Source organism: Phalaenopsis equestris, unplaced genomic scaffold (assembly GCF_001263595.1).
Source record: "Phalaenopsis equestris unplaced genomic scaffold, ASM126359v1 Scaffold000413, whole genome shotgun sequence".
Lineage (NCBI taxonomy): Eukaryota > Viridiplantae > Streptophyta > Magnoliopsida > Asparagales > Orchidaceae > Phalaenopsis > Phalaenopsis equestris.
In genome coordinates this window covers 1,079,184-1,091,374 of record NW_018164854.1, presented here as the reverse complement: position 1 = coordinate 1,091,374, position 12,191 = coordinate 1,079,184, and the positions used below count along the sequence as shown (strand labels likewise).

General features: G+C 35.5%; 1 protein-coding gene across 1 annotated transcript in view; it reads left to right on the top strand.

Moving 5' to 3' along the window:
• Window positions 1–12,191, top strand: part of LOC110027057 (bifunctional UDP-glucose 4-epimerase and UDP-xylose 4-epimerase 1-like) — a 38,766-nt gene that overhangs the window by 18,946 nt on the left and 7,629 nt on the right. The window contains exons 2-4 of the mRNA XM_020728328.1: window positions 1,317–1,755; window positions 1,869–1,918; window positions 2,461–2,596. Coding sequence (XP_020583987.1) covers window positions 1,317–1,755; window positions 1,869–1,918; window positions 2,461–2,596 — 625 coding nt within the window. The remainder of the gene's footprint in view (window positions 1–1,316; window positions 1,756–1,868; window positions 1,919–2,460; window positions 2,597–12,191) is intronic.

The following is a 12,191-nucleotide window of genomic DNA, read 5'->3' as shown; positions in this document are numbered from 1 at the left end:
TTGATTTGTAAATAACAAAGTTTCGGGTGCTCTATTGTAATTACCCCAAAATACTATATTTGTATTTTTGGCATTGAGAAAATGTTGTAAAAACTTTGGAATATGATTTTGAAGCGATGAAAAGGAATATTATATATATATTTTTATCAATAGCAAGTAGAAATAAAAAAAAATTAAATGAAATTATTTGATATTCATAATCTTACTTTCAGCCTTTTTTATGTAAAGTAAAATATACAATTATTATGGCAATTAGCCAAATAAGCGACAACTAACTAATTATTCCATCAAATTGTTACCAAAAGAAGAATGTCTCCTCAATCTTTTAGTGTGTTGCACTCAATGCAAATAAAGGCCCTTTTCGGTTGGTTAGTTGCTCTGCAAGCAATGAATATTTTAGGCAGCAATATCAAATGTTGGAATGTATATTTAAAATGCAACATAAAACATGATTAGCTTAAAGTTTACATTAAAATCTACATATAATTGTTGTTATATATATCCATTACTTTTTTCAAGAAAGATGAGCCGAAAGAGCAATATGTGTTATTTGAACCTCCCCGAGGGCTTAGAAATTTTTGTTAATGCTATTTTTTTTGGGAAAGGCAAGTCAAAAGGACAATATGCATAATTTGAAACAGTGGCAAAAAGTTAAGAAAATCATTTTTTTTTAGAGTGCGTTTGTGGCAGCGGCGCTGTAGCGGTGTGATGTTACACCACAGTTTTTTCTATTTGGCAAAACTATGCTTTGGTTTTATTCTAAAAAAGACTGCAGTTGAAAGTTATGTTTTCTCACATGACCTTGCTACCTACAATGATTGCTAGAAAGCTGAGTTTGAATTGTTAAGGTTTTTTTTTTTTTTAATTGCCATCGTCATTTTTCGAACTGTAATTTCATCTTCAACAGCTTCATACCTACTTCTTCAAATAACTGCAACTACACCAAACAGACCCTTAGTTTTCAGCACACAATACAATATGATATATTTTTTTTGGCTGATACATAATATTGAGGTCATAATCAATCAACCATTATATTAGTTTTCTTGTGCTGAAAGGTAATATTGAGGTCATAATCATTCATTAGTTTCAACGATCTTTTATTGTACCTTAAGTTTAAAAATATAATTTTATGATTAAATAATATTATAAATAATATATGCGTAGCATATGATATGCTGAGAAGAAAATATTTAGTATTTTGAAAATTAATTAATTATACAAAATATTTTAGCAGTTTTATAAGCCCGTGACTAAAATGATGGGGAAACATTTTGACACATTATCCCATAAATAATAATAATAATAATAAAAAGTATATATCCTAAACGAAACCATGCTCTGCTTAGAAAAGAAGCTGGGGACCACGGTGGGAATAACGGTCCGATAAGCATCCGATCAGTTCCGGTATACTTCCCGCCCGCTTTCCCCACCCCCTCCCAATCCGCACTCATTCATTGGATCGTACATTCGACTCCACCCGCCTTCCAACCTTTTCTTCTTTCTATTTTAGTCGGGGGAAGAGCGAGAGAGAGAGAGAAGCGGTTGTGGAGGGAAATTGGGGCAGAGCGGATGCGGAGCATATTGGTGACCGGCGGAGCGGGATTCATCGGGACTCATACGGTGCTGCAGCTCCTCAAAGAGGGCTTTAGGGTTACAATTGTGGATAACCTCGATAACTCCGTGATGGAGGCCGTCGATCGCGTCAGGACCATCGCCGGTACGGAGCTATCCGGGAACCTCCGATTCTATTTGGTATTTTGATTTTTTTCTTTTTTTCTTTTAATTTTCTGGTTCTTCTTGTCTCGGATTTTCAAGCTTCTATCGCTGCTGTGTTTCTAATTTACTGTTTCGATTTTTGACCGCAGGGTGATCTCCGTAACAAGGATGATCTGGAAGAAGTTTTTTCCGAGAATAGGTCAGATTCTTTTTATTTATTTATTTTTAATTTGTTGAATTCTCGTTCAATGTTTGTCTGTTTTGAAATTTGAGTTTGAAGTGGGAAATTTGAAATTTAATCTTTGTTTTCTATTCGCTAATTCTGCTCATGAGTCCGTGTGGCTTGTCCATGGTTCGGGTTTAGATTGGGTTGGTCAGAACTCGCATCAGAATGAATAGTTTTTTTTTGTTCGGATTGAAATTGGATAGAACAAGTGCAGTTTCTTTCTCTTTTTTGGGGCATTTACGAACATACCACCCAATTCTTATGTATTTACATGTCTGATACCCGAACTTTGATCTTTACATTTTCACCAACTAAATTTTTCTGATCACATCAAAGATACCACTATTTTAACTTTTAAATAGTGAAATACACATTTTCATGCGAAGGTAAGGGTGGCATATATGAAAAAAATTGAATTTAAGGTGTTGGATGTGTAAATACATAAGAATTGAGTGGCATGCATGTAAATTTTCATTTTCTTTTATGTGAGATTTGATTTATTTTATATGGGACAGCTTTGACGCTGTTATCCACTTTGCTGGACTGAAGGCTGTTGGGGAGAGTGTTGTTAAGCCTTATTTGTATTACAACAACAATTTACTCGGCACACTGAATTTATTTGAGTTTATGGAGAAGTATGGATGCAAGAAGGTACGCTATTTCCACTTTTATATTTCCTTTTATATCCATTTTCTAGCTTTAGTTTTCTCAACTCTAATTTTGTGGTGCCCGAAAATTAGCCTTATAACTTTTTCTTAGCCATTTAATCTCTAACAAGTGTCATGCACATATCTTGTGTCATCTATCCAACAATTTATGAGATCTTATCGGGCTGATTTGCTAAAAAAGGGTTTTAGAATGAACTTTCCTATCTTATATTAAATCTCTTTTCATAACAATTTTCATCTCATCTCTTACTTAGAGATAAGTGGGAGATGATCAAAATGAGCTCCAACACCATAACGACTGCAAGATAATGGTTGTCTACGAACCCCTCTTGAAGAGATCAAACCCTGCGTGGTTCTTCAAAATGTTTAAATGAGCAATCAAGCTCAGATGTTTACCAAATTTCTAAAGTGTGAAATTTTGGACTGGTAGTACCTTTGTGAGCATATCTATTAGATTTTTTTTCAGATCTATCTTCTTCAACTGAATATTGTCGTCATTAATTAAGTTTCGAATAAAATTGTGTCTCGCATCAATGTATTTGGTACGAGCATGATAAATTGAATTTATAGCTAAGAATACCACATTCTGACTATCAAAGAAGACTGTCAGATACTTCTGATCAACTCATAAGTTCATAGTTATCCAGTAGACCATGCATCCATATCGCTTCCTTCGTTGCCTATATGACTGTCATGTACTCAACATTTATAGTAGTCAAAGCAATAATAGATTGAAGAACCGATATCCAACTGATTGAATTTCTTACCAATTTATATAAATAGATAGTCATATTCATGCGTCTATCCTTATCACTTATATAGTATAAATCGGTGTAGCCAAGATAAAAGTCGATATTAGATGATTGCATTTTAAATACTAAGCCAACATCAACTGTATCATTCAAATACTTCATATTACTTTTCACTGTCTATCAATGACTTATTTTTGGATCATGCAAGAACCTGATTGTAACACAAACTGATAGTATATTGTGTAGTTTAGTACAAAATGACATATATCATACTGCTCATTAGTTAGCGTAAAAAACTAATTACATATCTTTACTCTCCCGATCATTTTTAGGACACTGATTTGAATTCAACTGAAAGTGAGATGTAATAGATATACTCACTGTCTTGCTCGAGTCATCAACCCCAAAGTTCTTCACCATATTCTGAACATATGCTCCTTACGAGAGCCAAAAATTTCCAGTTGTATTGTTCATGAAAATTTACATATCAAGAATTCTTTGAGCTTCACTCATCTTCTTTATCTCAACATCTTTGGACATTTTCTTTTTCATCTTATCAACAGTTAGATTGGCAGATGCAATCAACTTGTCTTCAACATATAGAAGCAAATAGATGAATTCACTATTGATTAAACTTTTATAAAATATGCATAATGATCATATTTGTTTATCATATACTTCTGTCCCATAATAAACTGATCAAACTTCTTATATTGTCGTCATGTTGACTATTTTAACCCATATAAAGACTTGTTCAATCTACAAATCAAATTTTCGGATGCTCCATATCCAGGAGACTGCAACGTATAGATCTTCTGTTGTAATGTTTCATATAGAAACGTAGCCTTCACATCAAACTGCTCCAAAATCAGACTGTATTTTGCTATAAATGCGAAGAGAACACAGTTCGAGAGATGTTTCACCACTCGGGATAAAGCATCGTCATAGTTAAGCCCTTCTAATTGTGAAATTCTTTTTCTGCTAACATTGTCTTGTACCGCACATCAATTTTATGAGATTCTTCCTTCTTTGCATACATCCATTTGTATTCAATGACTTTCATTCATGGGAAAAGTTTCACCAGCCTCCAGGTAGCATTCTTTGGAAGAGAATTTATCTTTTCATCCATTGACCCTCGCCAAAGATTATCGTCTAGGCTCTCACCACTTCTTTGTAGTGACAAAATTTCAGCCTCCATGGCTAAAAATACAAATGCAATGTGATCTCTCAATCAAGTTGATTTTGGGATATTATAGCGTCCGACCCTGCTTCTAGCAATTGATTCTTGAGCAGCGACGTCATTCTCAACATTTTCTTATACCTTCTTCTAAATAAGTATCTTCTAAGTTGCAACAAAATTAGGTGCTTGAATAGGAGTGGGAAAATTCTATAAAATAAATGGAGTTGCATCAAACTCCAACTTTTAATGCATATATGCGGTCCCAATATAACTTTCCAACTGGTTCGAGTCACGAGGCTTCAATTATCTCACATTGTTAAATGTAACAAATATGCTAATGACAATCTTCTTCTTTGCTTAATCATAAAATTTGAACCCCTAACTCTATGCCTAAAATCAATGAAGATCACATTTTTTGTTTGTTATCCTAGTTTATTATTTTGCATGTGGTAGTAAGTTGGACACCTAAACACTCTCATATGCTCATAATACCTAGTAAGATGCTCTGACCACTTCTCTTTTGGGACTTTCTTTCAATAGTTGCAGAAGACAGATGATTCACCAAATGAGAAGTATAGTCTATGATATCGTCCCAATAGACTTTTATGTAATCTAGAGTTGGATAACATTCACCAAATTTTGTGAACATACTTTGAAATATTCTTTATACTGTGTGGATGACAATACCTAGGGGTGGACCCAGGTAGAGTCCAGGAGGAATTGCTCCGCTTAAATTCAGACATTTACTTATATGAGAGAAATTTGGTTGTTTGCCCCTCCTAAAATATTAGTTTTTCCCGTCATAAAATATTACTTTGTTTTTCGTTGCCCTAGCCCCTCCCACAATTAACCCCCTTAAAAAATGAGACTGGTTCAGCCCTTAACAGTACCAAAAGATACCCGTGTCTTTTTGCAAATAAAACATGTTCACATTAATCAAACTTGCAGGTGTTTATTTCTTTGATCAATCCTTACTTCACTAAAGCTTAAGGTGAAACCTTCAGCATAAGCTAACTGCTAGTGACGTGAGAAGAATCATCAACAGCAATAGTCGTTCCAATAATTGTACTACCTTGAAAGTAATAAGGGTTGTGATGACGAACTCCCTTTATAAAAATCAATTCTCCACGATATATTGTTAGAACTCATGTCTTAAAAAGTACATTATAGCCCTTAGTCTCTAAGGCCCCAACATATAGCAAATTCTTTATGAGATTCAAAATAAATATAACATTAGTCAGCTCCCTTATAATATCATCATATATTTTGATAAAGATGCTGTTGTCGACACTATTTTTAGTTAAGGAGTTGCCCGTTAGAAGTTGTCGGCCACCGGAATCAAAATCTCGTCCCCCGTTTTGGAAGGACATTTAATTTACATATATATTTAAGTTTAGAAAAATATGAGATTAAACTGACCTCATATTTTTCATAATTTAAATGAAAGAGCACTATATACCTCAAACTCTGTATCTATCTCGAAAGATAAACACAAGACTTAAGGATGAGACTCAATCAAATAAGCTAAGGAATATATGACATCCGCTTGGTTTGCAAAACCGTTTTATTTGCAGACAATTTCTCCTACCTATAAGGATTAGATAGAGTTTATTTTACCTAGGTTCTAAGTTTCTTCTAGAGGCAAACCCCTATAGTTAATTACTTCTTAAATGACCGAGATCACCTAAGAAAACTCTCGATTAAAATCAGTGGTTTTACTTTTTAGATTTCAAAGATTAGGTTTCCACAATTGAACATGTGAAAATCAAATGGGAATGACTCAAATAGGAACAATTATTTTATGGAATCCAAATAAGCAAAGGGTAGGAGATATCATAGATCCAGAGATCAAATGGGAATGACTCAAATAGGAACAGTTATTTTATGGAATCCAAATAAGCAAAGGGTAGGGGATATCATAGATCCAGAGATAACCCCAGTGACCTCCCAACTATCCTATTGTTTGGCTTTATGTATTTGAAATGATGTTATTTAATGTTTAATTATGCAATTTATTTTAGAATTTAGGACTTATATTCACACGATATCTAATCGTGCAATTAACCTAAAAAGATAGGAGGATTTACATCATATCGTACGGTAACCTCAAAATCCTAAGTGTTAGGACTTATAATTGCATAACAGGGTAGTACAAAAGTCTAAAGGTGATATGTGAGGGTTTGCGCTGCGCTAGACAAACCACCTTGAAATCCTATGGGTTGTTATTTAAACTAAGAAAAGTGTTTATGTGATGTGTTTTGATGTTGCAGATCTTTCTTGAAGTTGTTCCTCATCGTGCTGCCCACAGTATTTGCTCCAAGCTCTTTGTAGTAGCACCTCCGGGTTTAATGTTAACCCTATATAACCACTAGGTTTTCCTAAACTAAAGTATAGTGTGTATCAAAATAACAAAACATGCAGTATAAAAGGAAATAACAGTATAATGTACAGTAAAAAAGAAATGACAGTATATCATGCTGAAAGAATAGTATAACGTGCTAGGAAAAACAGTATAACATGCTGGGAAAGAATATAACATGCTAGAAAATAAACAAAAATGCTGCAATGTAAATCACATATGTAAATTTGGGAAGTCTGCTGCTTCTTTATGCTAGCTATTATTCACTGTATAAATAAAAAAACGTTGCTTGGAAACTTCGAAAAAATCGACAAATAAATTCACGAAGAAGAATTCGAGAAAATTGACGAGTAATAATTTAAATAAAACTATTAAAATCTCGGGAAAATCCCGAAGAAAAGTCCACAGGTGCTTTGTCCAAAAAATTCGATAAAAACATATGAAAAAGTCCGAAAAGAGGGGACCGAAGCACTCGGGTCGAGGCTAGGCTCAAATATATATATTTGTACTCGAGGGAAGAGTAGAATGATATCTCATCCTACAACACCGGCGTGCCTTTGCCCCAAAATAAAACCGACCTACTTGCGACCTTGCTTGATGGTTTCACATATAATAAAAGACTATACATGAGCACTTATGTATCAGACATAAGCATAGAAAACCAAACCAAGAAGCAATGAAAGAAAAAAAATAAAAATGGGGATGAGAGAGAGGAGAAACTGATCCACCCAAAAGATTGAAGGAAAAATGATAGAGCAATCCTCAAAGTCATATAAAAAAGACATAAAAATAGAGCCCAAGATCCTCAAATCAATCCTAGAAGAATATCATTTTCTCACATTTATATAATTGGATCAACCGCAAAAGGGTATCCTTTCCAAATGACAATTTTATGAATTCAATTAATATCAAATTCACGATTTCTCGAAATAAAGTTTCAAGAAATTTTCATGTGTCACAAAGCGAGAGAGACTAATCCATGGGGAACAACGCTCTAAATTTCCAAAAGCTATGCCAATATCAATTCTATTCAACTCCATCTTTAATCAAAAGCTCTTTTTTTTATTTCATAAACATGAAATTATCCATATAAGTATCCATGACCAAGGTAATAGAAAGAGACAACCACCAACCCAATTTATTCCACCAAGAGATTATAATGTAATGTTCACGCGTAAAGCCAAAAGAAGAGGAGAGCTCACGGGTAAGGCAATAGGGATCACAACCAAGCTCCAATTAACTCACGGGTAGGAGCCAAAAGAGAGGAGAACTCACGGGTAAAGCCAAAAGAAGAGGAGAGCTCACTGGTAAGGCAACAGGAATCACAAAGAAAACAAACCAGCCCCAAATCCAGCTCACGGCCAAGGACAACCAGAGGAAAACCATAAAGGCAGTAAACACCAAATGAGGCTTACGACTAAGGCAACAAACCAAAGCCTACTAAGCCTACAAAGCCACCAAGCCATCCTTATGGCAAAGACAACAAACCAAAACCATTAAGCTAGACTCACGACAAAGGCAGCAGACCAAAGCCCTCAACCCAACATAGTCATCAAGTCATCTTCTCGGCAAAGACAGCAAGCCAAAGTCACTATAAAATAGATCCATGAGTAGGGATAGCAAGAGGAAGACCATAAAGGTCATAAAAATCAAATACAACTCACATTAAACATTCCCACATAGTGGTACATATTAGAATTTATGAATTTTGGGATGACAAACTTGATTACCCACAAAAATTTCAAAAGGAAGCATTATATCCAGAATTTCCAGCCCAACCGAACCCAACACAAAGAGATAAGCAACATAACAGATGTTCTCATAATAGCAAAACCAAGCTCTCCAATAAACCGAGCTCCCCAGTAAATCGAGCTCCATCAGGGAATAGCAAAATCATAAGCAAATCCCATCAAGGGATATGAAGACTTTTCCAACATTTAAATGTATTTTAAAAGAGCTAAGACTGAACCCATTAAGGAACAAGAAAACAAAGCCGAGCCCCAAAAATAGACTATAATTAAAACTGAACCCCAGCAAAAGGCAAGGATCCAAGACCGAACCCCGACAAAGGGGTATAGTTAAAGCTGAGCTCCAACAGAATACATACACCCAAAACCGAGCCCAAGAAAAGGGCAAACCAAGCCCAATATAAAGGGGCAAAACAAGTCAAGAAAGTGGTTCCAACAGTAAAAGATTTCAACAAACATAAATCACCAAAAGGAACCCAAACCGAGCCCAAAGAAGGGGCAGAAACCGAGCAGCAAAGGGGAAAACCCAGCCCGACACAGGGACAAAACTAAAAACACATCCATATAGGAAAACAGGGAAATAATTTTGGTCACCATTTAATCCAAAAGGAACTAGACTTAAGCCCACCATATGGACCAAAACAGATCCTCCATGCAACATCAAAATAAAAAATTTACATTCAATATGTATGCTTCGAACAGGGACAGGCAACAGAAAGCAAAACAACATAAGTAGGATCTTAAACCATTATCCAAAGCATTGAAGCAAATTCCCACATATAGATATAGAAATAACTGGATTATAAGAAAAAAAGATTTGCATGTAAGAATGCTCCTAAACATGCTTTCTATGTCTCTTAAGCAGAAAAGAAAAGGAAGCAGCCAATAACATGCTCCATTTCCATATTTCCATAGATTATTCATGCTTAAACCTCAAGACATACCCAAATCTTGCTTTCTCATGAGATATGAAGTATTTTCATGTCATCCGAAATAGTGTCAAATAGAGGAGAAAAGAAGAAAACATTTTTAATGCAGATTTAAAGCAAAACACTAAAAATAAATTGAAAGAAACACCCCCATAGAAATCCTTCCTGAAAGCCTCGCGCAAATAGCCCCCACGATTTCTAGCTCACGGCTCGACAAGCTCTAACCATGAGAGTATCGACCAACAGAGAGGGAGAAGAGCTTCCTTCGAACAACAAAACAGAAAGAAGTAGTCTTCCCAACAGTAAAAAAATTCAAGCCTTCTTCTCTCAAAAACCCTCTTTTTTCTCTCTCAAAATTTTCAACAACCCAACACAATAGACTAGGAAATCATTTTATAGGCAGAGAAGAGAGGAGAAGGAGCCACCAACCACCGCTTCATGGCCGAATAGAACAAGAGGGACCAAATCGACACAATAAAGAGGGAGAGCGTACAACCTCGAGGAGAAGAAGCGTTGGCCAGCTCACCTCCTTGCGATTGGAGAGCCGAAAGGCCAAGGGGAAGCTCGAGGACATGAGCCGCGAGCAAGAACAACAAGGAGAGCCGCGTGGATCCACCGTGGATGGATCCACCGTGGAACTAGGGCACACGGACGAGAGGGAGACGAGCCGCGGGATCGAGCCCTCAAATGGCTCGAACAAGGGTTTAAGCGTGCGGGTGAAAACCTAAATAGGGTTTAGGTTTAATATAATTATAATTTAAGGGTAAATTTTATAAAAAGTATTTAATATTTTGAAAAATAAAAATTCAATTTGTGTTTTATTTGTGCGTCGAAACATAACAAAATTGGTAACATTTTTAAGTAATTCTGACGTTCCGGACACGCTGGCGCGGTCCGTTTCGCCGTCGGAGGTTATTTTGACGAATTCATTGATTTATGTGCAAATTTTCTCGTGTCAGAAATATGACAATATGAGTGTCATTTCCTACTAAAATTGGTGTCCTGGACGTTTGGCGCAGTCCATTTCGTCATCGGAGGTAGTCCAGAGAAGTTCACATTTTCACCCATTCTTTAGGCTCAATTTAGATCCGATCTTGTGCAACTTAATGAATTATGTGCATTTGATGTGTGTATGTGACGATAAAGTCGTGAGGAGATTTTCCTAGGGCTTGGAGTCCTATTAGGAACTTTTCCCTTGAGTCTTTACACAATAGCCCTTAACCGCTCGTCCATAAGACGATGGTCTTGAGACCATAAATGCTAGACATCACAGGAAAATAGGAAGTGGCTGGAATTTCTAAAAGGATAGGTCTCAATCCTAGTTTTCTAAGATGGTCAATAGGAACTCCTAGAGTTAGATCATAGGCTCTAGGGAGAAGTAGGAAAGACCTCACAAAAATGAGGTCAACAGCTGTCTACACCAATAGCACGTCAAACTTGATCGTTGTCTATAGTCACTATATCATTATTCAGTTTTTTTGTATGTATAGAACCGCGCTCGATGGAGACAAATATGATATGTAACACTTGTTTTTAAAATTCAACACAAATCATATAACTACAAACTGTGAGAAAGTCCAGATAATGATACATCTTTTTCTTTTTCAACTTCAGATAATCTTTCTTCCAATGATCAATCTCTAGGCAGAAAGTGTACAGTTTTTTTTCTAAGACTGCTCTCATGAGACTTGTCCCTCTTTTGAGAAGTTTCGCCAATACCACTTTTTGCCTAATTCTTCTTCTTCACATATCTGCCATGTTGAAGTCTAAGTGCCTCAATCGGCACCATGTCTACGAACTCGTTTTTCCTTTGAAAAAACTTATGGTTTAACAATACCGTAGTCAGCTTGTCATAATTCACGACATCCATTTCATGAATGAGTGTCATCATTAAGTCTTTGTACTTATTCGGGAATAAATTCAATAGAATAAATGTCTTTTCTTCATTTCAAACATTCTAATATAGATTTAACAGATTTGTAAAAAGTTTTGTAAGATCATTTAAATTCTCATCAATAGTAACCCACGTCTCATGTAAAACTTGTAGAATCGCTGCTTCATATGAAGACAACTCTTCCTGTTCTTCGTGAGATATTTATTCTCTAACTTCCTCCATAATTTTTTCTGCAGAAGTTTTCATCATCACCTCATATTTGATCTTCTGAGATAAGTAATTTAGGATCAAACCCTAAATACTTTGGCTATTCTTCAATCAATCTCTTTTTGACATCTCTTCAGGATGTTCATCGTTATCAATAACTTCCTTCATATTCAAAACATAACACATTCATCATCTCACATTGACACATGTTAAAGTTTTCTTTGTTGTCAAATTTTGTCACATTGATCTTGACGGGATGTATAACCACAGGATGAATCATTATTTTTTCTACCGTCATGGTGGATCTTGGAGTAATCGACGATATGCTATTATCCATAACTTCACTAGATCACGTATCCCAACTTGCTCTGATCTCTGTCTTGCATCTGCAACTTCACCAAAATCACAGATGCACATCGTTGGAATTGTCGATCCGACTCTGATACCAATTATTATGCAAAACAATGCGAAAAATAAATTCACACAAAAAAAAAAAAAACCAAATATAA